We start from the raw sequence: 24,749 nt of genomic DNA, 5'->3' as shown, positions 1-24,749 counted from the left end.
CTACTTTGTAAGGGCGGATTCATTTGTGGCGGTAACGGCCAGGAAGAGCAGAGCCGAGGCCCCCCCCCCCCCCTCTACCCCCAACCCAAACTCCACCTCCCTCCGCCCGCCGCCTTTTTCTGCGGCTCGCGACCTCGGCCCTCCGTTTGTGACTTCTCCCGATTTTTTTTCTTTCTAGGGGAAAAAAAAAAAAAAACGAACTTTCTCTTCATATTGCATTCATAATTTTTGTGCGTGTCGGTGTGTCTGTTGAACAAAACTAGACATGCATGCAAAAGAAGAAAAAAAGAAAAAAAAAAAAACAGCAGTGTATTTTAGTAGTGATGCCTTAAGTTAGCCCATAAGCTGAAGGTTCTCAAAAACAAAAGAAAAAAAAAAAAGAAGAAAAAACATTTAATGAGTTTGTTCCTCTCTCCATGTGGTATACAATTGTGTCCTTTCCTTCCACAGTACCTTTGCTGGGTCACTCTTTTTGCACCCTCGTTAGATAGGTCATCATCAGCAGTGCCGAGGTCTCTCTGGACTTTCCCCTCTCCCACGCTGGGACGAGTGCTCCGCTCAGCACTCACAGGTGTTGCGAGTTTCTCTCGGCTGTTTGCAGGTTATCTGGAAATGTCCTGTATTTTCCAATGTGTGTTTTTTGTACTGTAGGGAGTAATGTATCTTTTATCATCAAACAAACAAACAAAAAAAAGAAATAAACATGTTAAACATACGGCGGCTGTGTGCGTTGTGTGTGGTCTCTGCGTTACCTGCTGGAAGCCGCGCTCGGCCGCTCGGGCGAACGGCTTGTCCACCGCCAGGTCCTCCTTGGCGCTGCCTTCGAAGTACTCGGCGTTTATTTCGTTGCACCACTGCAGGGCTTTACCCCGAGACACCTGGGAAAGAAAAAAAAGTGATGAGACAGCAAAAAATGTTGTAAATCTGCCCACTAAAATAACCCCCACAGGTTCAGCTTCTAAATCAAACTATGCTCAAGAAAATTTGTATTTGGAAGATTCTCTTGAGTTTGAACAAAATGCATTTGTTCTACATCTAGAGCGTTACTGGGAGCCGTATCAATCGAGCGGGCCATAGTTTGGACACCCCTGATTTACCTCCCGATCGCTCAGATCGGTTTTGTTTCCCAGGACGATGAAGGGGAAGTGGTCGGGATCCTGCGGCTCGCCCTGGATCAGGAACTCTTTCCTCCAGGCGTCCAGGGCAGAGAAGCTGACGTCAAACACCAGCATGCAGCAGTGGGCTCCTCTGTACAGCGGCGTGCCCAGAGACTGGAACCTCTCCGTGCCCGCCGTGTCCCAGATCTGACACACACACACACACACAAACACACACACCTTACTTTCTATGGACTAAACTCACTTGCTACTTCATCCTTGGCTCGAGACTTTACGTCGACCTTGTGAGTGTTTAACATGACATCTGAGCGCCAAACCTTGATCTAAACTTCATCCAAAACACATAAACTGCAATGAAGTCCAGTATTTTGGGACAAAAGTCTGCTGGATCAGCACAAGGCCCCACAAAACATAAAACCTGAGGATATATATGGATTCACATACATACATCAGTATTTTAGTGCAACCTTTACTTTAACATACTGCATCGAGACTCTACAACTCTTAACTGTGACTAGTTTTTATATTTTCATCCTTTCTGTGCTTCTATTGGCCCCCGTTAAACCTTGTCATATTGATATTTAAAATTACTTCATTTTTATCCTCTTTTTAGATATTCAACTTTTATGTGGAGCTTAATGCTTAACTGCGATCATGATTTCTTGTCACAAATTTTAAATTCCAGCATGGCGCGCGCACACACCTGCAGGTTGACCGTCTCTCCGTCCACGTGCACGGTTTTGGAGAGCAGGTCGCTTCCGATCGTGGCCCGGTACATGTTGGTGAAGCGGTGATACACATATCTGTTCATGAAGGAGGATTTCCCCACCCTGAGTAAACACACACAAATACACACACACACACACACATACACACCCACACGTCAAACTTTCAGGTAAAATGCGCGTCAGTCGCGCGCGGTGAATCAGTGTAAATGAAAGTGAAAGAGTGGGGGAATGTCAGTCGGTTTAAAGTCGGTTCAAAGCGTCCCTTTGGTAAAAGAGAAGTTGTTGAAGTTACCCGGAGTTTCCTATGAGGATGACCTTCAGGGTCACTGGACCCTCTCGCGCGCCCATGTCCAGGTGGGACCAGGTGTTTCTCCTCCTGCTGCGTTCACGCGCTCCCGGAAAACTGCGCTTCGCCGCGTCACCCAGCCGGAGGAGGAGGAGGAGGAGGAGGAGGAGGAGGAACTCCCAACCGGAGGCGATGGAAGTTCGACAGCTCTCAATCACTGTTCTCCAGATATTACTGTTTACAGCAGCAGAGTGTCTACAGCTCCCACATCCAGCTTCTGCCTCTATAAATAGAAGCTCTTCACTGTTTTTAAGGTTTCACATGACTGATTGGATCACAGCTGACCTCTGACCTCCTTTTGTTGGGATCAGTGAACCGATTGGAGAAACTTTATTTGGGGGGGGGGGGGGGGGGGGGGGGGGGGGGGGTGTGAAATAAACACCAAACAAGGAATGACGTTCAAATTTCACTGACATAATAAAAAAAATGTTATTATTAAATTCTTATAAATAGTTTCACAATGGAAATATGTGTATTTTTTAAAGTTGTGTCGAATACCCACTAAGTAGTCTACTTAGTTAAATCCTTATCCAGGTTTCATTTGCATAATTCTCATAACCAGAATATATAATATAAGGTATTGGGAAAACTGCAAGGGAAAAGAGGAAAGAAAGAAAATAAATTCACAATAAAAACCAAGAGAGATTCAGTCTTGTAATGCAATTTCTTTATTTTCCACTTGAGGGCAGTATAGCCCTCAGGTGTTCCACCTTTGCTCCACTCACGTGCTGTTTTCTGTAGTGTCCACTCAAAACAAATATCAAGAATTAAAAACAAACACCTTGAACAATTTAATTTATAGCCAGTATTTTAAGTAATTCCATCAATAATATGGAACCGACTTCTTTGTTCTTGAACAGACTAGAAAGTGTAAATTTAAATGATTATTATAATAATAACAACAAACATTTAAAGTATGCAGAAGAGAGAAACAGGTTGAATTCTGATTTTTCTTCATTGTGATATTTTAAACATTCCCCAACTGAGTGAAAACTCACCAAACGAACTTCAGATGACACTGAACTATCTTCTCTCTTCTGTTTTGGTGATGTTTTTTCATTCGTTATGGTGATAACAGGAGGGATTTGATAAAAAAGAAAAATTCTCTGTAATGATGCATTCTAATTTTCAGAAAACATTGAAGTAGATTCCTGGTAGGCCTCTTTGGCATGCAGCATAATGCTCTTGGTTCATATGAAGACATTTGTTTATCGGAACATAAAAACTACTTATTAACCCTACTGAGTCATGCAAAACACATTATTTTGGGACTAGGCATGACAAAATTCCTAAACTTGTAATATTGCTGCTACTTTTAAACACACACACACACGCACACACACACACACACACACACACACACACACACACACACACACACACACACACACACTTCACTGAAGTGCAGCAGCAACTAGTTATTTTTGTGAAGAAACACACATTTCTCTGGGATGATGCATAAGCCTGTATCCTCTTTTGACTGTCTGAGATGAATTTAAACAGGTCTTTGCTGTTGACACACACACACACTATATTATGCTCTACTGGGGTGGGTGGGCAGCCTGGTAGTGTAGTGGTGAACACACTTGACTCATAGTGAGAATAAACCACGTTCTTTCTGTGAGGAATTTGTGTGTTCATGAGTTTTCGGTATTTGTGGTTCCTTCAGTGTTTCAGATAAATTGGTGGTTCTCAATAACCATGAGATATTAATGTAACTGTCCGTCTGTCTGTCTCTCCCATGTGATGGGGTCCAGGGTGGATCCTGCCGGCATCCACAGTCAGTTTTCCTTCACTTAAATACTATAATGTAGTAACTCTGCCTGCTGGAGCTGAGATTTGATTTGAATCATTTATTACATGATTGGATTTTAGTCCTCCACCTCGAGCTGGATTAAGAACGACAGAAGATGGTGGTTGTAAAGTCAAGGTGTGGGTCTGTTGGTAATTAACGTACCAACTTTTGGCTGCATGAAGGCAAGGTAGTGTAATGTCTATGAGGGAGAGGAGCATAAGGCCTGTTTTTATAAAGAGAGAGAGAAAGAGAAAGAGAGAGAGAGAGAGAGAGAGAGAGAGAGAGAGAGAGAGAGAGAGAGAGAGAGAGAGAGAGAGAGAGAGAGAGCTCTCCTGGGTACAGCTCTGCATTGCAGAGATAAGACCGCTGTCTTCACAGAAGCCAGTTTCTTGGGAATCAGAAAGTTGTCCTCAAAGTCCACCGATGAAACATAAAGCCGTCCGTCACCCAGTTACAACGGGCTGCTTCAAACCCCCAACTGTCCAACAAGATGCTCCAGTGTCAGCTCAAGCTGCTTCTGCTGAGATACTGTCAGCAGAATGGGCATGTTCTGTGTGTGTGTGTGTGTGTGTGTGTGTGTGTGTGTGTGGGTGGGTGGGGGTGTGGGGAGCACACGTTTGCACTTGCTGTACATGTTACAGCCAGGGACAGGCCGCAGGGTCCCGGAGGTCTGGCTGTACGCTGGCGCTGCCGCATGACAGCTCGCAGGCGGGCATGTAATTCCTGGCCTCCTCCTTTCATCTTGATAAAGTCTTATCAGGGCAGAGCAGCCCGCTCGCGCAGCAGCAGCCGCCACATCCCTGCCCAGCTGTCCACAGAGACCTCATCTCACTCGCTCTATCACTTTCCCTCCTCTCACGCTGCTCTCACTCACACTAATTGATGCAGTTCAGCTTCGCTCCCACAGTTAATTTTCACATTACTCACCTCCAAACGACGGCACGACACACACACACACAAAAGAGTGAATATTTTTAATGAAAATGCTACAAACTTAGTTGGAACAAAAACTTACATGAATTAACATCAACGTCCCTCCAGCCAGCATGCACCAGAAAGCTGGAGTATTCGGATTACATCTTTAAATGTGGAAACAGTTCCATCAATAAACCTGATAACAGGAATCTGACTCCTCTTATATTCTTCTTTTTCTGCAACATCTTTGTGTTTTGTGGTAAAAATACCTAAAAAAAATTACCTTAAAAACACTTTTACTAGCAGATTCCTGAAAAGAAAACTGAGTTTGACACATCTTACAGAATCTTATCTTATCCCCACCTTATTTCAACAAGTAATTAAGATAAGCAACATGTATCTGAGTCTCCTGTGCTCCCAGTAACAAAGTTATTGCCCTGAGGGGGCACATCCCTCATCAGGGGAATATTTAATTGGGGATCTGTTTGTCCTGATATCCATTTCAAAAGGTGCTGACCTCCTTGACCGTTGCTAGTCTTTAACAGTTTATCAACATTCACACAAAGGGAGGATTTCATGCTTCAACAGTAACAGGCGATTCACACACAACAAAGACATTAGTTTGCATCTAACTGACGCAGTTCATTTTACTGTCCTATTTAATGGCTGATCCCTAAACGCCTGAAAATGTCCAGAATTAAATTATAAAATAAAAGCATTTCTTGCTCCTGACTGTTTTTTTCCCCCCCTGATTTCCCTGGAAACTGAATAAATGAACAAAGAGTGACGGAAAGTTTGGGAACCGTTTTGACTATCAAATGAGCGAGACAGTGTCAGGCTTGTGCGGAGCCGGGACATGTGCTGACCATATCTCGTCCTTATGATTGCAGCACTTTGCCCCAATTTGCATTACTGTTTTCCACTAAAAGCTTCACCGGACCACAAAGAAACTGCATGTTTGCATTTCACATTTGCTTTGTTCAGAAGTCGCTTAAACTCTTTTCCATGTCAGCTTGGCCTTATCACCACCTGCATGCACATTTCATCAAAATTCACTTTTTTAAAATTCACACTTGTATTTTGCCTCAATAAGTGCATTTATGTCTGTGTTCTTGCTTAAATCTGACAAATTTAGATGCATCACATAAAAAAAAACCCTGCATCCTGTTGATTCCTGTCAATCTGTCTCGCCTGTGTGTTTGATAGTGACTTTGGTTTGTTGCTGATAGACATTTCATATTCACTGCTTTACCTAATCTCATTGGGAAAATACACCTTATCAATACTTGCCAAGCAGCACACACAGTCATAAAGGACGAGCGGAGGAGCTGAAGTTTTAAAGCTGACGCCTTCGGTTCACTGTCATGCCATCAGATGCTGCAAACATCCAGTGATAATGTATTATTATTTCCACAGTTCAGTAGGAGTTGGCTGTTGTATGTATATATTGTGCCATCACTGTAAGTTCTCTGGACGAAAAGAGGTGTGTCTTTCAAAAAATTTGTCCCCCCCAACCCCTCCCACAAACTGCCTCGTAACCCTAAAGTTTGCTGGTTGGAGAAGTTGTTCTTGCATCCATCAGCCGACAACTGAGGTCGACAGTCAAGTCGCGACGCCACCTTCCACCCGGCTGTATAAAGCAGACCGCCGAGTCCTCCGCCTCCTCCTGCTCGTCTCTGACAACCTCTGGTAGGTGACCTGTTTGTGTTCTGTCTCCTGCTGCTTGTAGAGCAAAGGCCAAATATTTGGCTTTTTGGAAATAAGCTGTTCATTTTGTTGGATAAATTAATTTCACAAATAGTAATCTAATCATTTCAGCTTTTTTATCACCTGGTTGTGACTTTCAGAGATGTAGGAGGTGAGAGCTATACGTCTCGATGAAATCGACAAATTTTATTTCTGAGGAAAGTAGCCCTTCTTTTGAAGTTCAGTTTGTTCATTGCCTGAAAATATCCTTCCTAACATGGCAACCCTCAAACTGAAGGCCTGAGAGGAAAAGTTCATTTGTTCCAGTTCTTTCAAAACAGTTGAATTCATTTACAAGAAAACGAAATATGTCTTAAAATGTATATCTGAACAAATTGCCAACCTGATAATGGAAAAAACATTAAACCTTTCCTCATCAATAAGTAGCTGTGTGTGAGCTGAGTGTCTTTCGCACAGTCTTCTGCTGCTGTTAGATTTTGAACACTGCAGTCAGATCAGACCCCACAATGCGCGCCATCTCAGCCTGCTGTTTGTACACATCTCGTTCAGTAGATTTCTATTAATCAGATGAAGTTAGGGTGGAAGCTATCAGTGGAGCGGGACTTATTTAGCCTAATAATACAGGTGTCTATCAGATTTTCTCAGCCTTTATCAGACACTATCAGCCTCGTTCTGCAGATACCGAATGATAGCGGCCTCCACTGTAGTTACACTTCCTTTCATATTGTTATAACTCAGTTCAGTTCAGTCATCGGTGACGAGATGACTCAGCAATTTTCAACATTTCAACTTGTGGTTTAAACACTGCGATACCTTTCCCTTTCCAAATCACTAAATAAATTAAAAAAAGAATAATTTTTGTTTACTTACTCCCACACACTCCCTTGAGATGTGTCCCACAGATTTCTGTTCACACCTTCACAACAGAAGAAAAAAAAACAGCAACATGCAAACACAACTCAGTTGATCTTTTTCCGTATGCTGTGTTTTTACCCCAAAGGGCGTGCCCTAAGCGGCAAGTTTTACTTTTCCTATAACTTGCTCTCCGATTGTCGCCAGGAGGCCGCTGGGTGACCGTTTGGTCACTGGCTGCATCAGAGCATTTATAGTGACTTTTATTTTTAGCTGGAACTTTCAGCTCGAGTCAAATGAGGATTCTAGAAAAGGAAGTCTGAAGAAGCTTAGCGTCAAGAGATCTCGTCCCTGATAATTTCAAGTTGCACTGCTTGTTATGAGGTGAAGAAGCGGGTGATAATACGGCTGCTTCAATCAGAGTCTCAGCTTCCTTCATCAACGTGAACAATATGAGGAACTTGGCTCCTTTTTTGGGGGGGTTTATTTCCTGTGAACTTCGAGACAGGTTCAGGAACTATTTATATTCAGAGATAGATCTGTTCAGAGTCTTTGGACAACATACCTGTACTAGTATAAGCAGGGGACACGTGGATGCACCCATTAACAGCCATTAACAGCCACAGACGGTGTTGGGTCTTCATGTACGATAAACAGGACCAAAGAAAGTAAAATACTGACGTCACCCACACATTTAAGGAACATCTCTAAAGAGAAAGCTGTTTTCAGCTGGTTTGCAGGAACTCGTGTCAACTCATCACAGATTCTTTTTTATGGTACAGCAGCGAGCCACACTGTGAGGCTGATGTCAAATGACAAGCTGTCAGCGCAACAACTCAGCGAACTCAGTGGCTTTGAGAGACGAGCTTCCTGAAGGTTGGCTGTTTTGTAGAAAATGGTGGCGTGAAAGAGAGACTGGGTGAAGAGTCAAAGCACTTTTTAATGTAGTGAGTTGAAAGATAATCGAAGAATAATGAAAGAAAAATATCTGGGAAGGAAGATATGAGTTATTAGAAAAGTATAAATACAAACACACAACATGACAGCCACACTGTTTCCTGGAAACAACAAAACGTGAATTTAATAAACGAGGCATTTAAGTAGCTTCGCATCTAAAATTCAACAGTTAAGCCTTCAATAATATCTAAAGGGTCTTTCCATTGTGCCAGTCTGTAATTTCAACTTGAAAAGTTTAGTCAAATGATCCTGTGAGTAGATTTGACAGAAACATTATGCTGATTTATTTGGGTTTTACTGTTTTCCTGCCACAGATCATCATGGAAGATTCGCCAGAACAGTCCCACTGGGTGTCTCCAGCTCTCCTCAGTTCAGACCCTCTGGCTGGTTTCCCCTCCGATGCCAGTCTGTTGCCTCCGGGAGAAGACGGAGAGGGCTTCTTCTCCAGCCAGGACAGTGACTACACCAGTATGCCCTCTTTCTTCTCCAATCAGAGCCATAGCCGGGCGCCATCCGTCTACAGGCACAGTGCGGGTGGGTTGTTAAACCCACTGTCATTCAGCAAATTCATGTTCTCGTCCAAACTCGAAGCCGTAACTCGACTTTCTCTTATGTGTCTTTTCTAAAGTCCGGCAGATGTTCACCTCTCCCAGTCTGCTGAGCAACTTCCAGCTTCTGGACGGGCCCAGCAGCCACTCCCTGACCTCACCTTACAACCCCCCGCCCACCACCTGGAGCAGCAGCCCTCTCACTAAGACCCCGCTGCTCTCGCCGACGCCAACCTCACTCTACACGCCCGGCGTCGCCTCCCCGTTCGCCTCCTCCAGGGACGGATACTCGTCCCCAAACAGGGAGGGCAGCGAGAGCCCGCGGCTTCAGGAGGCCCTGAAGGCCGAGCGCCTGAGCCCACTGGGGGGGTCGGGCGCCAGCAGCAGCTTCCTGAACCTGACCCCCGCGGCGGGGAGCATGTACACTCCTTCGACACACTCACACATGCTGAGCCCCTACAGTCCATACATGAGCGGCAGCACGCAGGATTACAGCTCCGCTGCCCTCTACTCTGGCCCCGGAGCGTGGATCAACCCCTCCTACTCCCCAAAACTCCGCAACAAGATGAGGATATCCACTCCAGGTAAAGATTCATTCCGATGTGTCATCGTCTGTGACAGGACTCTGTTGTATATTGAAAACGTGTGTGGTTGATAAGTCCTATGAGAGAATGACGATGTTGTCATGTGTCTGATCAGAGGCCAGAGAGTGTGTTAACTGTGGAGCCACAGCGACCCCCCTGTGGCGCCGGGATGGTACCGGCCACTACCTGTGTAACGCCTGCGGCCTGTACCACAAGATGAACGGCCAGAACCGACCTCTGATCCGGCCCAAGAAGAGACTGGTATGACACACTTGAGGTGGCCCTAAAACACGCCATGAGATGGTTTTGGAAGCCATGATCATTTTTCCTTTCTTTGGATTTCAGATTGTGAGCAAGCGGGCAGGTACTCTGTGCGCCAACTGCCACACCAGCACCACGACACTGTGGAGGCGCAACGCCAATGGAGAGCCGGTGTGCAACGCCTGCGGACTCTACTTTAAACTGCACAACGTGAGCGGAAATCACCCGAATTCACTACTGCATCTTTCTAAGAAGGAACGTCCTTCAGTGTCTTCACTAAAAACCCCTCTCCTGTCTCGGTTCAGGTCAACCGCCCGCTCACCATGAAGAAAGACGGCATTCAAACCCGGAACAGAAAAGTCTCCAATAAGAACAAGAAGAGCAAGAAGGCGGCCTTGTTAGACTCGTACTCGGAGGCGACTCAGCCCGCCTCGCTGGACGACAATGTTGGACCCTACTCCCTCGGCCCCGGCACTCTCCTGACCTACGGCCACGCGCCGCACCTCATCCCTACACCCTCCGCCTTACACCCGTCTGCAAGCCTACCCTACACACACCACCTTAACTCTGGCATGGTGCCCACTCTGGTGTGAGCCGGCACAAGAGGTCCCTGTACATATATTTAAATATTTAGGAATCAGCATGCTTTGTTTGCTTTTCTGGCAGCTATTGACGTGGATTTTGTACATATGTCTTATGGAGAAAATATACTCTATTATCTTGATTGAACTCTTGTTGAAAGTGGGATGAAATCACTTCACTCAAACACACTGATGGGGAAATCCTTTCAGTCGTAAATAACAAACATAAATCTGATCTGACTAAGTGACACCCACTCCTTTTTTTTTTTAATTCATGTAATAAAACTACACTTTAAGTTTGTGTTACATGACTGTGTTTTGTATTTGCATAAAAAAGATTTTTGCCACAATAAAACTCTACAGAAAGAAGCAAACAGTGTGTGACATTTTCTCTGCCATTCAAATCATTTGAATTATCTGCTCGCTCATTCAGCCGGGCGACCTGACTGGAGTAAAGTCTCTTGTGTGATGGTATTGTACTCTTCCACTCAGGTATAATGGCGCCTTTGTGCAGACAGCGCTCCACTTTGACAGTGTAATTGTACAGTGCAGAGCAGGTATGCAAATTGTCCACTCCACAGAATTTGGGCAAAATCCAACTAGAGTGCAACACTTAAGTTTAGTTTGAAATTTAAACCTTATCAGCGAAACACACACACACACACACACACACACACACACACACACACACACACACACACACACACACACAAAGTTACTCTTCCCTGGCTGAATACACAGACGGGTGTTTTTGTGCATCAGTTTTCCGTCATCATGTCCTGTCCAGAGGCAAAGGTCAGACATGATGACGGTGAGACCAGACTTACTCTGAATCACATGTGAAAATATGTTTTTGGCATCACCGCTTGTTATCTGTGTATAAAAATAAACCTGTAGGAGTAAACATATTCATTATTGACCACAACTATGAAAGAACCATTTTTTTATGTTTTAGTACATATTAATTAATATTATCAATTTTGAGGACAATGTTGAGTTTGAAAAAATACACGATTGATCTCAGAAATAGCTAGCTCAAGGACAACAAAAACAATCTCACTTGAACTCTAGAATATTGATCACAATCACTTTATCAATTATTACCAATCAACTTACTGGAAATCCTGATTGTTGTTGCTGTTCAACAGTGGTGATTGAACTGAAAGTACAAGTTCTTCTAGCTACTATATCCTATCTTCTTCTATCATGTGACAGTTAAACACAATCAACACAATAACATGTTGCTGCAGTTTTATCTAATGATAATTAACTTTTAATAACTGTAGTGCAGCTTCATTTTATTTTTATTTTTTTATCAGTCCACGGTGGTTTTATGGTTTGAAAGTATGTCATTTGAAAAATAACTTCAGTAGTCACATAAACACACTAAAATTGAATGAAATTACAAAGTAGATGGATGTGCTGTCAAGAAAATAACATTAAAAAGTAGGATGAGCTCATTTTCTATAAAAGCTTGTCTCCTGGTGTTGTATTGAACTGGTAAGTAACTGGAGCTTCTGAGAATAAATGGTCTTTTTTAAAATTCTCTCTGAATACCTCTGATTGTAAACAAATTGAGCGTATATCTGAGTGAATGGCGATAGCCTAACTGTCTGGAGACATTTGTTTTCAAGGAAGTCTCCTGTGATTGTTGAGATTGTTTATGTAGAGTAATCTGACACAATAAACCACAGAAGGCTGTTTTATATCGATCAAGCTTGTGGCTTGAAGATTAGATTACGTTTTGGCAAAATTCTTCAACTGCTATTTATCACAGATACACTCAGATAAAAGAAACTCTTTTTTTTTTTTTTTTTTTAATTGAGAGTCATCCAGAGGACATTTCCTTTACAGTAGCTTTAAAACACCCTGCAGTAAACACAGCACAGCCCAGAGATAATGTTTAGTGTATTTTTCAGGCCGAACAGCGGGGCTGGGGTTGCTCAGTCAGGACTGGGGGATGACTGATAAGTTATCACTGAGGCCACAGACCCCCCAAACCATCCACCTGCTGTTGGCACCGCCACCCTCACACTCCCTGTCAGTTATTCGGCGAGGGCCACAGCGTGTGCACTTTAAGGTAATAAAGATAAACACATACATCAGAGGAGTCCTCTGAAGGCTGGTGGAGGCCGATCGGAAGCAGACGAGCGACGGTGCGAATCTGCCTCCACACAACAGTTTGGTTTCAAAATCACTATGTCACAACCGAATCCCGCCACCTTACTTAACCCACGAGTGCACGGAGAACTCACATCTATATATTCGTCAGTGGTATGTATCATCAATCGACGTTGACGAACTTCACCGCGAACCTCAAGGAGGAATAAGGCTTTGGTTTGGCACGGCCCTGTGAACATCTGGCCACATCCCCCACTCACGACACGCACCACCGACTGCTTCGGTAATAAACAACCTCCGAGGTAGGAATTGTGATTCGAAGCATTTCATCACACTACGGCCAACTGGTTTCTCTTGATGTCAGATATATGATATAATATATATATTAATTGTTACAGTCAATCGTGGTGATAAGAATTGATCGATTTGCATGACGCTGCGCACACTTCCACTCATTCCACTCATCACATACACACAGTTTTCCCCTAAACATCACTGAAGTGTAGAGAAACAATCTATTAATTTCTGCCAGGAGCACTCGTAATGACGTGCCAAAATCGCAAGGAACAAAAAAACAGAAGAAAGATGATGACGATTTTGCAAGCGCATTCATAATTTATACTCTTTTCCTCAACTGTCTGGATCTGCTGTTTATCTGCTGCAGCTGTCAGCTCTGCTCTGGGGAAATGGCAACAAATGACGGGGATAGATTAGCAACCACAGGCCTGCGTCAGCTCAATCACAAGGCCATCCGTTGGTGGCTCTGTCTCTCCGCTCCTCACAATGACACTTCAATGTACTCCAGGACTCTGCTGCGCTCCAGAAGCTGCTGCAACATGGGAGTGACTGAACAGAAGCTGTGTCTGCTTGTGAGTTTGGAAGAAAGTGTAAGACAAATATGAATGAAAAAAAAAAAACCTCTCTGCTGTTGTCTAATTTAGATCTTCTGGAGGAAAATCTCCCACACAATTGTACTTAATACATCTATTGTGGCATCTAAAAAAACAGCAATGAGTGAACACAGCTAACACTCTCCTGAAAGTGTACAGTAGGCTGTGATATGTGTGGTATAAAAGCACCCCCAGATGGTAAAAGCAACTTACTGCTGCTCCGTTTTCCCCTCCAACTGACTGTGTGCACAGGATGTAAGACAATGAACTCTGCAGGGCAGAGATAGCCCACATTCTTCTCGCCTGTGTTTCATCTGTTAGTCTGTGAAGTTCATGTTCCTCATCATGTCAGTGAACTGGAGGATGGCAGCTTTCATCCCATTTTAATTCCAACAGTGTTAATGTGAGAAGATTATTGATTTATTTTGCGATTAACAAAAATGTTGGAAATGTTTTGGTGATCTGATGAAGGAAAACTACAAATCTGCGTTTCTGTTATCTGTGTTGTCTGTACACATTTACCACAGCCCATTGTGCTACAGAGTTAAAGTGCTGTCAACAAAGTAAAGAAACAACAAAGTTAATAACTTTTTAAAAGAAGAAATATGAAAAATGATATGAAATAAAATGAAATAAAACACACAGGATTAAATTACATGGAGTTAAAAGCTGAAAAAATGTGATTTTCAAGACTTGATTCCAAAAGAGAAGGAAGAAACCACATTAATGTTCAGTGGTAGTTTTTTTTTTTCTAAGTTTAGAATCTGTGTCTCTAAAAGCAAGTGGTTCTATTCTGTGGTTCATCCGTAAAAAACTTGAAAATGTAAATTTCAATCCCAATGTGTAAAAATACTGTATATGGATATGCATGAATAATGTGCTCCATATGTGCAATTAAATCTTTTAATAAGCAATAAAATTACAAAATGTCACGTATTGTACCATTTATTGCTCAATGAACCAGTTGGGAGGATGTTCACACACTCAGGAGGACCAGTGTTGTAAATACAGCAAAAACAGAAAGGGGCCAAGAAGTGAGCCCTGTGGGACCCCACAAACGAGAAGAGAGATGTTTTCTTTTTCTTTTTTTAATCTTGAAGCCCAACCACTTCCTTTAAATGAGGAATAAGCATAAATAACCTTTTATACTTTCAAGAAGTGCCATTTTACTCTTTGTTATTCTCCTGGGCTCAAAGTGTTCCTGTCATGATCATTATAATGAGCATTTTAATGTGGGATTGTGTGAACTGGAACGACTGAAATGTGATTGAGAGGTGTGCTTACATTTAAAGATCACTGACATAACCCAGTGAGATGCAAAACAAAATGTCAGTATGCAGAATAAAGACAGTAGAAGAGAATATTAAAAAAATAGAATGGTGAAAATGCTTTTATAAATAGTTATTTTAGAAAGTGAATAGGCCTTTTTTTTAATTAAAATTATACTGTGGCAAGCGTCTCTTTATTTGAATTTGAAGGTGAAAGTTTAAATATTGATATGTGAAACAACTTATTCATGTAAAGTTGGAGTAAATCATATCCTGAACATGTGACTGCAATCATGAGGAAGATTTCTGGCTTGACAGCTGTCTGAGACATAAGAAGGTGTAAGGAGATTGATGAAAGCAGCTGCTGATCAAAGCTCCGGATCCAAACACATTCAAGCAAAGTTGACTGGAAGGACAGAACGATGCATCAACAGCAGAGATGAGCTGAAGCTTCGAAAAAGATAAAAGATTGTCAAGTAAGGCACATTTAGGGAACTGGAGGAGCTTCACAGAGAGCTGAGGACAAGCCTCAGTCCTAACATCAACACACACACACACACACACACACACACACACACACACACACACACACACACACACACACACACACACACAGGTGTGTCCAGGAAACAGCAAGTTTTATTGAACCACAGACTTGTGATGACGTGTTACCTGGGCTCACATCAAGGAGAACTGGTCCATCTCCGGCACTTTGGAGCACTTCCTGCTCGTGACAGACTTTATGATATCACATCTTTCCTTTTTGAAAGTTCCACTTGTCTGCAGTGTCTTCATAAAGTGACTGCTTTGACCTGAACCCTTTGCAGACTGTGGAAGCGGAAGATGAGCCTCTGGGCCAGATTCCCTGTATCAAATGAACTTGAACTCCTGATTGATCATCTCTGTGCAAAAGCCTCACAGGAACTTAGAAAAAGGTACATCGAACACAAAAAAGTATTTTTTCCCTCTGCATTTTGGACCTACTGTGTAATATTTTGTAGAACTGCATTAGTGGCTGTGAAACAGAACAATTCTTTCTGGGATGCTATTTCCTGTGACTTTTCTCTGGGTTAATTGTGGAAACACTTATGTCACCCTGCTATGTGTTCATTACCCTGGTTAGAACAGGTTGTAATTGTTCCACCATAAGATGAGTAAGGCAGCTGATTACGCCCCACTGTGTTGCATGATGAGTCTGTGACTTTTTAATAAAATCAGACCAAGTTCTTCAACAAAAATGTTGTGGGCCATAATTTCACAAAATGAAAAAATATTGAAAAAAGCACTTTTAAATGTTTCTTATCACACCTGAACTTCTGAGGACACGTTGGGTGTTTTCTGGACAACGGATGGAACAAAATAAAATAAAGACTCAAGAAAAAAACATAAATATATTTATTTCTGAAGCATGCTTCTGGTACAGCCAAAAAAAGGAGCTGAAAATTACACAGTGAAAAGGAAATAAAACTCTGTCAGTTTGTAAGTCATAAAAATTGGTCCTCGGGTAACGCACAAAAAGACAAAAAAAAAAAAATAATAAAAACAAGCAGGCTCATCAAACCAGCTGAATCTGTTCCACTGTTTCGTAGCTTATCGGGTTCATTTAAAGCACTTCCAGTCTGGAGACGAACGCCCTTTAAATACTCTGCCATGTGTTTAAAAAAGGAAAAAAAAAAAGACACTGGACAAAGCGGGGTGAGACGTATACCAGCTCACCAAGCTACATATGATGGATGCTCCCACCGACTGCTTCAGCATTCCACATCCTGTCAGTGCATAAGCAGACTGGGCTTTTTTTTGTTGTTGTTGTTTTTTGTAAACATTAACTATTTAGTTTTACTTCTGTTGACGTAGCGTGACACAGGGCGTGCCGTGACGAGCGGGGAGCAGCGCCTTCACTGTCTCTTAGCGATGCCCACGCCGATCAGCACTCCCGCTAGCAGCGCCACCCCAACTAGCAGCCACCTCGTCATCTTCTCCCGGGATCTCCTCGCCTCTGAAGCAGCGCCACGCCCGAAAATCTCAGCGAAGTATTCCTGAAATCACAAAACAAAGAAGAAAAATTAAATCTGATCATACCTTAAATCTATCACTGAAGGCAATTGACTTCAGTGACATAGATTTTAAGTATACTCCTAAATATACTTTAAAAGTTGCTGATATCTACTAATTTTATTGACTGTAGTCTGATGACATTCATTAGGGATGTATTATGTAAATTATTGAGATGGCAATCAGACTTTTAAAGAAGAACTAAAGCAGATGATGTTGACGTCTTTATGTTTCGGGATTTCTACTTCCAAGTAGCAGTGCGAAGTTCTTTGACCTAATTCTAAAACAGACGCACCGTTTGTTTTCATTCCAAGGTTTGGATCACATGGCGATCTGCAGTTTCAACCAGACGTTTCAGAAGATGAGTGGCATGATCACTGTGTTGACGTTATTTCTTTCCTTTGATTTTTGAACTTTTGTGCTTCTGACTTATGCCCTGATAAAATGTTGAAATAACGGGGGGAAAAAATAATCAGATTTCAACACAGGTTAGTGTAATGGGGCTTCATCTGATCGGTCAAACATGTTGACATGCTGCTCAGGCAACCTTTTCAGATAAATATACTGATCAAGAATGACAAATTTGTGTTGTGTAGTGCAGGCCTAATATATATGCATACATTACACACACATATATTAAGCTCCTTCAATATCCGACAACCAAAAGTGTGAAATGAGTTCACACAAACTAAAATATTCAACTATAACGCACGCACGTCAATTTTTTCCTTGGACTATATCTGTATTTTTCAGATGGCTTCCAAATTGAATTTAATAGAAGTCTTCTACAAAATCTCTAAACTCTTTAATATACCTTTAATCCACAATCATTTCAAGCAGTTTGAATGTCACTCTTAACTGTGTAAAAGTCTAAAATAAACGCAAGGCTGCACCTGAGATTTTCCTAACATTAACTGTCTGTCTAGCTTTGCTGTAAGGTTTGTGTTCCACAAGGAGGCACTTTTGTAGTTTGAAGTAGGAAAAAGCATCTAAAGATAACTTGTTTCTTTCGTTCTGAGCTCTGTCAAGAAGGTGCTGTTTTCAGTCGGTGTCTTTAAGGTGGAGTAGCACCATTAAGTCTTTCTTCTGCGTAGCTGACTCAAACACTGCATTTCATTATTGTCGTCAGCTTGTTAGCTCCGCACAGACCTGTTTCTTTCTTAGCTGGTGGGAAGATGTGACGGGCGAGACATCATAAAAGTCACCCAAACGGCTCATAATACTAAAACAGTATTTCTGTAAGACCTTACTTAACTTTTTCCATTTCTGTAAAATACTGAAAAAGCCTCTTTCTACAATCTGCACGCCTCACAAGGGAGGATTTCACACAATGTCAAACAAGGCCAGGGGAGGGTGTGGTGACACAAAGATGAATAGGACACCCAGCCTATCTGAATGATGAGAAGCTCTTGTGGTGACTATAAAAAAATAAACAAAAGAAAGAGTTTTGTCTGATGCAACGCTCCCTCTTTTTGGAACAGATCACAGTCTGTACTGGTTGTAAACATTGTACAGCATGCTGATCTCATCTTCTGCTGACTCACCCATCCCCCCTGGCTCTCAATCCAGAAATTGATGTTCTCATCCAGGTACATGGTCATCCAGTCTGCAATGCGTGACACCAGCTCGCTCATGTCCTTCTCCACACACTCCACGCACAGCACGCCGCCGAAGGCAAACAGGCCTACGATACGCCCCCAGTTGACGCCATCCTTGAAGACCTCGTCCATCACGCTCTTGAAGCTGTGGTAGGCCGTGTCGGGAGTGATGTCGAGCTGCGAGGAAAGATCGCTGAAAGCTTGCTTGAAGAGAAGTTCGAACTCGTCGGCGGAGTCCAGAAGGGCAGACTTCACAGGGTCAGTTTCGGCGCGTGGAGACTGGGACCGCCCAGCACTGCCGCTGAACACCGAGCCATTGCTGGCCGATGAGCTGGCCTGGTCTTCCTCGGTCCTTTGCCGTGCATCCTGCGGTCTCAGCAGGGAGGACGGATGGTTCCTCTGAGACAGCCTGTGGCTTAAAAAGAACTCCACCAGCTCTCGGTTGCTGGACGACATTATTCTCACACTGTGACCCTCCAACACACAGCCAGCCTAATCGGACGCCATGACTTCTGCTGTCATTCCTTCCAGCCCACTGGCTGTCACATAAAAGCTTCTGGACCTTCGGGCTGATGATAGAAGCAGCAGCCTGGAAGCACACAGAGGTATTAACCACATTATCTCATTGAAGCAGAAGTTCAGTGGCATACAGTCAGAATGAGCCTAACAAACAAACATTACCAATAGATAACAGATACAGTCTTGTTTCCTAATATTAAAGTGAAAAGATAATGGTGACTTATTTCAGTCATCTGGTGGAACATTGGCAATTAAAGAAAAAACACATACGTTAAGGAATTACAACGGGCAGACGTTGGAATATATATGAGATGACTAAGTAAATTACATTAACGGATGGTCAGCTCATGAGGCCCAGGAGCATCACGATGTTAAATTACGATGTAACATTACGCAAATATGTGCGCCTTCGTGCCAACTTGCCCCCGCTGACAGCTCGGAGTCGCCCAGCCATACTGGCTCTTACCAGTTTTAGCTTCATGTGCTAACTAGCTGCTAAACACAGCACAGGAAACGCTTCCAAACAGCTCCGAACTACATCCAATATGTCAACATGAGGGTATCACCACTAAAAGATATACTTACAGTTATCAAAAGGCTGTTTTCTTGTTGGGGGTGCAACTATGAGGTTAATAAACGATGCAGTTGTGAATGCAAACACCACACAGACATTTTTGCAGCTGCACACTCTGTGGCCTGATGCACGCTGGCGGTTAGCCAATTGCGCTGCGGAACCAGCAAGAAGTCCCGCCTCTCTCGGTTGCTGAACCAATCAGCGACAGACACACCCCGGAAATAGAGGAGGGGGAGATATGACAGCACGCGGCGGGAGAAGTTGTCCCTCGGGACTTTTTGTCAGAAAGCCCCAAAAAGTCAGAGGTGATCCATCCGTGACGGAGAGCCGATTCGCTGCAGTCTGAACATGAAGGATCATGACTGGCTGCGGGGAGTAGGAATATCAGTATAGACCAATCAGGGGCCAAGGAGGGCGGGGCTTTCCTTTGCCATTCATGATGAAGGGAGGTCTACTTATTGTAGGGGACTTTCTGTAAGTAACCCTTTGAGGGGAGTCCTCATCCTGCATAAGACTCTTTTGATCAATCTCCATACAGAGAAACTTTAAGTTTGCCATCTGTACATCAGACAACATGATTCTCTGCTCAATTAAATTCTTTCTCTGCTGTCCACAGAAAATGCAAACAATTTTGCAGTTAAAAACAAAAACTGTTCAATATAACAAACCTTGATATATATTAAAACAGCAGTAATTGGAGCAGCATAAATATTGTGTACCAGTGTTTTACTAGTGAGCTTGTCTGTGATTCTCAGCTTTTCAGGACTCTGATGGCACTACAGAAAGAGTTCTGAAGTCTTATAGTTCTGCATTTCACTTTTGTGTACATCCGGCCTGAAGGCAGAGCTGTGAACGCTCCATGCTGGGGATGGGTGGGGTCTCTGAGGATGGAGTCAGCTCTGCAGAGATTGCAGCAGAGTCCTAGTGATCCTCTCTGCCGTCTTTACCCTGCAGGTGTTTTGATTTTTAACTGTGATAAAACTAGTAATTCTAAAGGCTGTGCTCAAACTGCATTTTATGAATAAAATGTGCAGGTCAGATTGGGGCAACTCAGCATTATGCAGTCCCTTAAGAACTTTCCAATTTGAAATGTCTTTCTCTCATTAAATCCACCTATAAAATGTAATCCAACAAACTGAGCCTCAACAGCATTTACACCAGAGACAGTAAATGTCAAAAACCTTTTCTATTACTATGCTTTGTAAAATGTGCAACTCCTACACAAAAAAGGGTTTTACGTTGAAGTATAAACACACTGAGGGCCGTTAAAATGGTCTTTTATTAGACAAACAAATTTATTAAAACGTATACAGAATCAATTAGCATATTCTACACATTCTAAATATGAAATGAAAATATACATTTGTCACAGCTGAGGAGGATAAAGAAATATGGAAATAGGTCAGTTGGTAGAACTGCTTCACGTGTTGTGACAGTCAATCAGTGAGTAACACGAACTACATGGAGAACCCAACAGAACAATGTCTCAAGTATATACAATGTCACTCACAGTTGTGTACTGATGCGCTATAATGTAGTAAGTCTTTCTTCTTTACCGTAACTCGCACATTTGGAATTGTTTTAGTGACCCATGCCATTTCATACTTGAAACTGCCTTGAGCAGATTTGAAACTCTAATGGAATTTGTCGTGTTTATAACTGAACTGCTGCTTTAACCAAGGCACACAATCCTAACCTTAAAAGAGGCTCACACAGGTGTTTGTTTCCTCCTCGGGCAAAGCGCTCTCCTGGTTCATCAAAGTATCTTCTTCTTCGGCAGGCTGAGTGTCATCTGTGGAGTCTGCAGACGGAGTGTCATTCGTGGGGTTTGCAGGCTCCTCATGAGCTCCACTCTCAGGCTGGTTGTTTTCCACATCGCCGTTCTCGGTAGGTTTAACCGTTGTTTCCATTTCATTGTCAGAGTCTAGTGAAATGGGCTCCGTGCACGTAGTGAGTTTCGGGATACTTTTTAATGTCGTATCCCTCTTGATTTGGTTTGGGGTATTTTTAGTTTTAAAGGCTACAGATGGCGCGGCTGAAGTGCCATCAGCCTTGCTACTTGAGAAAATCAAGCCATGTTTGACTTTCTTTAAAGCTTGCATGTCGAAGCCGAGCAGTACTGACACCTTCTTGCTCGCACAGCTCGTCTCGCACACCTTTCGCTTTACTGCAAAGTGGCTGGCGATGTCAGACTTCCACAGCCACAGACTAGCAGAAAGCTTCTCTTCTTCCTGGGAAGAAAGGTAGGGCCTCCTGTTGAAGTAGGCCGTCAGGAAGTTTTTCCTGGCCTCATAAGTCTTGTGTTCATAGCTTCGAGGATCCAGAGCAAAGTCCTCGGACCCAGCAGGATGTCCAGGAACCTTTGAGTCCTTGGCAAGCTTCATCTTCTTCGCGTTGGTAACAGGCAGTGTGGGTAGCTGCCTCTTGAGAAATCCTGCCCCGGACGAGTTGAGAGTCAGGGCAGACTTGAAGCCGGAGGTGGCCTGGGACCTCCCTACAGCCCTGCACTGTACAAGGTGCAATGTGATTGTGGATGCAACCATATTACTGGTGTACACCCCCAAGCAATGAATGCACTTGTATGTCAACTTCTTTTCAACAGGATGCATTGTTTGCAGCACCTGATGCCGCTCCCTCAGATGCATGGCCAAAGCATCACTGATTGGACCTTTGAGGATGGAGAAACACAGCGGACACACAGTTTTGCCAACCTCACCCGCTTGCAGTAGGGAGGAGAAGCCTCGGCCGAGCGAGTCGTTTTTCTTCTCCAGCATCCTGGAAGTGGGCAGCTTGACAACAGGTGGGAGGACAGGCTGACCAGATGCTGGCTGATCTTGACCATTGACCGGTTCCTTCATGTTAAAAGTGAGAACGGCAAGCTGAACATTACAGGATTTGTCTTGTTTGATGGTCAGGTCAAAGGTCAGAGGTGCTGCGCCAGGCGGTCCGGAAAACTCATCGGGGTGGGTCTGGGCCACGTGTTCCATCATTTTCTCGACGTTGTGGAAAACGCAGTGACACTGCGGACAGGTTAAGCCGTGGATCAGCATGTGGTTCAGCAGGGTGTCGCTGGGCAGGTAGCGATTGCAAAGCAGACACTTGGAGGTGAAGTTGTGGATTTTCATGATGTACTTGGCCAGCGCCCATATTTTTTTCGCCTTGTGCGCACTTTCAAAGTGAGCACTGTACAGGTTTTCAGGAAATAGCTCATTGCAAACTGTGCAGATCTTCCACTTTTGTGTCTGTGATGTGTTCACACCTGCTACACTGTTATCAGCTGCAGTGCTGTTGCTAGGTATTGAGACGCGCACCTGACCGGCTGCCGTGGAGGAATGACTTTTAACAGGAGCCACTGGCTTCAAATAGCCAATCACTGGCTGGGTTATTGGATCAGATCTAAGTGCTTGGCCCCGGCCAAGAGCCAGAGGAGCCTTCTGGGACATCATTGCTGAGCCTTGAGGTCTGGACACAGTAATGTTAGCATGCCCGATCATGGTTGTTACTTGAGCCCCAATGCGCTCGTGGTACTCTACAACATGCTGAACTAGCACCTCATAGTTACGAGTAGTAAACTGGCAGCGTTTGCAGAATATGTTGTTGCCACTGACCGGATTCGCGCCATTTTTAAGAGACGATTCAGTAACCATGCCAAAATATGGTGCGACAATATGCTGAAAGTGTTCCCTGTAGATGTGCCTCCTCACAACGTTGTATAAAGAGTCACGATACTTGCATTTTTTGCAAAAGTACATTGGTTTCTCCACTCCATCTCCCTTCCTTACGAGCAAAGTTCCCTGTGTGTTGCCATAACTCTGCCGCGCCGAGTTGGGTATGTGAAAGATTTTAACATGCGTCTCCACAATTCTTTTGCTTGCAATGAACGTGCAGTATGGACAGTTGATGAGGATTTTTTCAAAGGTTTTCCTGTGCACGCTGCGGAAGTGATTCTTGTAGCCTGAGTAATATTTGGAAGAGAACGGGCACTCGGTGCAGCAGAATGGCTTTGATCGGTATTCCTAAGAGATTTCACAGAAACAGAAGAAAAAAATGATATGTAAGTCCCTTTGAACATGCTTACTATACAAAAGCTGGTTACAGAAGAAATCATACCTGTTTTTTGGAGTATGAAGGATCCCATCCACAGAGGTCAACATAAAAACTGTCTCTCACCACCTCCTCATCAGGGGAAAAGTCTTTGAATTCCTGCCCCCAAAATAATAAACAACAAACAATGAGCTCAAAGGATACAAGTTGATGTGTAACAGGAATGTTCAGTTTAATTGCAATATTTACTCTTTGTGAGTCATGGACATTTAAAAATTCATGTAATTTCTTTCGATGCAAAATTCATGTAAATGCTTACAGGTGACCTCAATAACAATCCTGACAACCTGCCATTCCTATCAATCAACACATGTCACTTTGGATGCACTCACCTCTGCCACTTCCTTGCAGAAGTCCAATCCAATGTCTTCAAGTGCCCGCTTCACTTCTTTCCTGGCTTTCCTGATTCTTGTCAGGTTGTTCACAGGAAGTTGATACATCTTTGCTGCAAATACACGGAAAGCACGACAAAACCTTCAACACAACAACTGCATTGAATTGGACCTTACGAAGGATGACACGCTGCCTCTCATCGTCACATTACTGTGAACATAACAAACATGATGCTGAGCCCAGAGCTTCAGCTGTTCTGCTGTTTTCTGTCGGGATGCTTCGGTCCCGTTCCTGGACTCCGCTCTTTATTTTTGTGCTGCGATCTGTGACTGAATCAAACAGAAGCGCACAGCTCACATTGTTAGCTTTAGCCGAAGTTAGCATCGTGTCCCGCTCTTAGCATTAGCAGCGAAGCTAGCGTCACATAGCCCATTAGCTTATGTCTGAGGAACACATAGCACAGCGTTTTACTCACCATGTGATGCGTCTACAGTACAGATATGCAGGAGAACCCTCAAAACATCAAGGGATGGAAAAAGGTTGCGTTATGCAGTGGGGACGGGGGGATGCTCGCTCTCCTCAGCGCCGGTGAGGACGCTCCGCTGCTAGTTAAGCTAAACTAGCAAGGTAGCAGCCATATCTGCCAAACTGCGGCTGCTCGCTAAGGGGAGGAAGGGCACAGAGGACAGGCGCGCATGTCGCAAGAAAGGGATATTAATGAAAGAATGGTAAGCAGGACCAATGTATGTCCTAGGAGTATCTACTGAACTTGCACTGGTGGACGACACAGCCTGCTAGCTGTACGCTACCCACTACATCTCTCAGTCCAAAATGGCGACTGGAAAAAGACGGAAGTCGAAGGGAGGAGCTGTGCGGGGACTGAGTGACCTAAAGTTTG

The 24,749-nt window shown here is 43.6% G+C and overlaps 4 protein-coding genes across 5 annotated transcripts; 1 reads left to right on the top strand and 3 right to left on the bottom strand.

Annotated features, from left to right (window-relative positions):
• Positions 1–207: 207 nt before the first annotated feature.
• LOC115388168 (ras-related protein rab7) lies at positions 208–2,247 on the bottom strand. The gene is made up of 5 exons (XM_030091125.1): positions 2,139–2,247; positions 1,822–1,948; positions 1,098–1,304; positions 753–878; positions 208–645 (listed from the first exon to the last, which is right to left on the bottom strand). Exons 1-5 carry the CDS (start codon positions 2,192–2,194, stop codon positions 559–561), a joined length of 603 nt encoding a protein of 200 aa, XP_029946985.1. The 5' UTR covers positions 2,195–2,247; the 3' UTR covers positions 208–558.
• Positions 2,248–6,442: 4,195 nt separating this feature from the next.
• Positions 6,443–10,407, top strand: gata1a (GATA binding protein 1a). Of its 2 annotated transcripts, none has more exons than XM_030092290.1 (6): positions 6,443–6,591; positions 8,733–8,886; positions 9,047–9,550; positions 9,666–9,811; positions 9,896–10,021; positions 10,117–10,407. In XM_030092290.1, exons 2-6 carry the CDS (start codon positions 8,739–8,741, stop codon positions 10,402–10,404), a joined length of 1,212 nt encoding a protein of 403 aa, XP_029948150.1. In that variant the 5' UTR covers positions 6,443–6,591; positions 8,733–8,738; the 3' UTR covers positions 10,405–10,407. The 2 variants fall into 2 exon arrangements, with proteins under 2 accessions (XP_029948150.1, XP_029948149.1); XM_030092289.1 differs by having other exon boundaries at positions 8,733–8,952.
• A 5,641-nt stretch (positions 10,408–16,048) lies between these two features.
• LOC115389266 (bcl-2-like protein 1) lies at positions 16,049–19,562 on the bottom strand. Its single transcript, XM_030092768.1, has 3 exons — positions 19,426–19,562; positions 18,268–18,910; positions 16,049–16,707 (listed from the first exon to the last, which is right to left on the bottom strand). Exons 2-3 carry the CDS (start codon positions 18,775–18,777, stop codon positions 16,567–16,569), a joined length of 651 nt encoding a protein of 216 aa, XP_029948628.1. The 5' UTR covers positions 18,778–18,910; positions 19,426–19,562; the 3' UTR covers positions 16,049–16,566.
• Positions 19,563–20,674: 1,112 nt separating this feature from the next.
• Positions 20,675–24,677, bottom strand: adnpa (activity-dependent neuroprotector homeobox a). The gene is made up of 4 exons (XM_030091471.1): positions 24,327–24,677; positions 23,851–23,963; positions 23,525–23,617; positions 20,675–23,430 (listed from the first exon to the last, which is right to left on the bottom strand). The coding sequence occupies exons 2-4, from the start codon at positions 23,956–23,958 to the stop codon at positions 21,112–21,114; spliced, it is 2,520 nt and encodes an 839-aa protein (XP_029947331.1). The 5' UTR covers positions 23,959–23,963; positions 24,327–24,677; the 3' UTR covers positions 20,675–21,111.
• Positions 24,678–24,749: the final 72 nt, after the last annotated feature.

The sequence above is a fragment of the Salarias fasciatus genome, chromosome 5, assembly GCF_902148845.1.
Source record: "Salarias fasciatus chromosome 5, fSalaFa1.1, whole genome shotgun sequence".
NCBI lineage: Eukaryota > Metazoa > Chordata > Actinopteri > Blenniiformes > Blenniidae > Salarias > Salarias fasciatus.
This window is presented reverse-complemented; position numbering and strand designations above follow the sequence as displayed.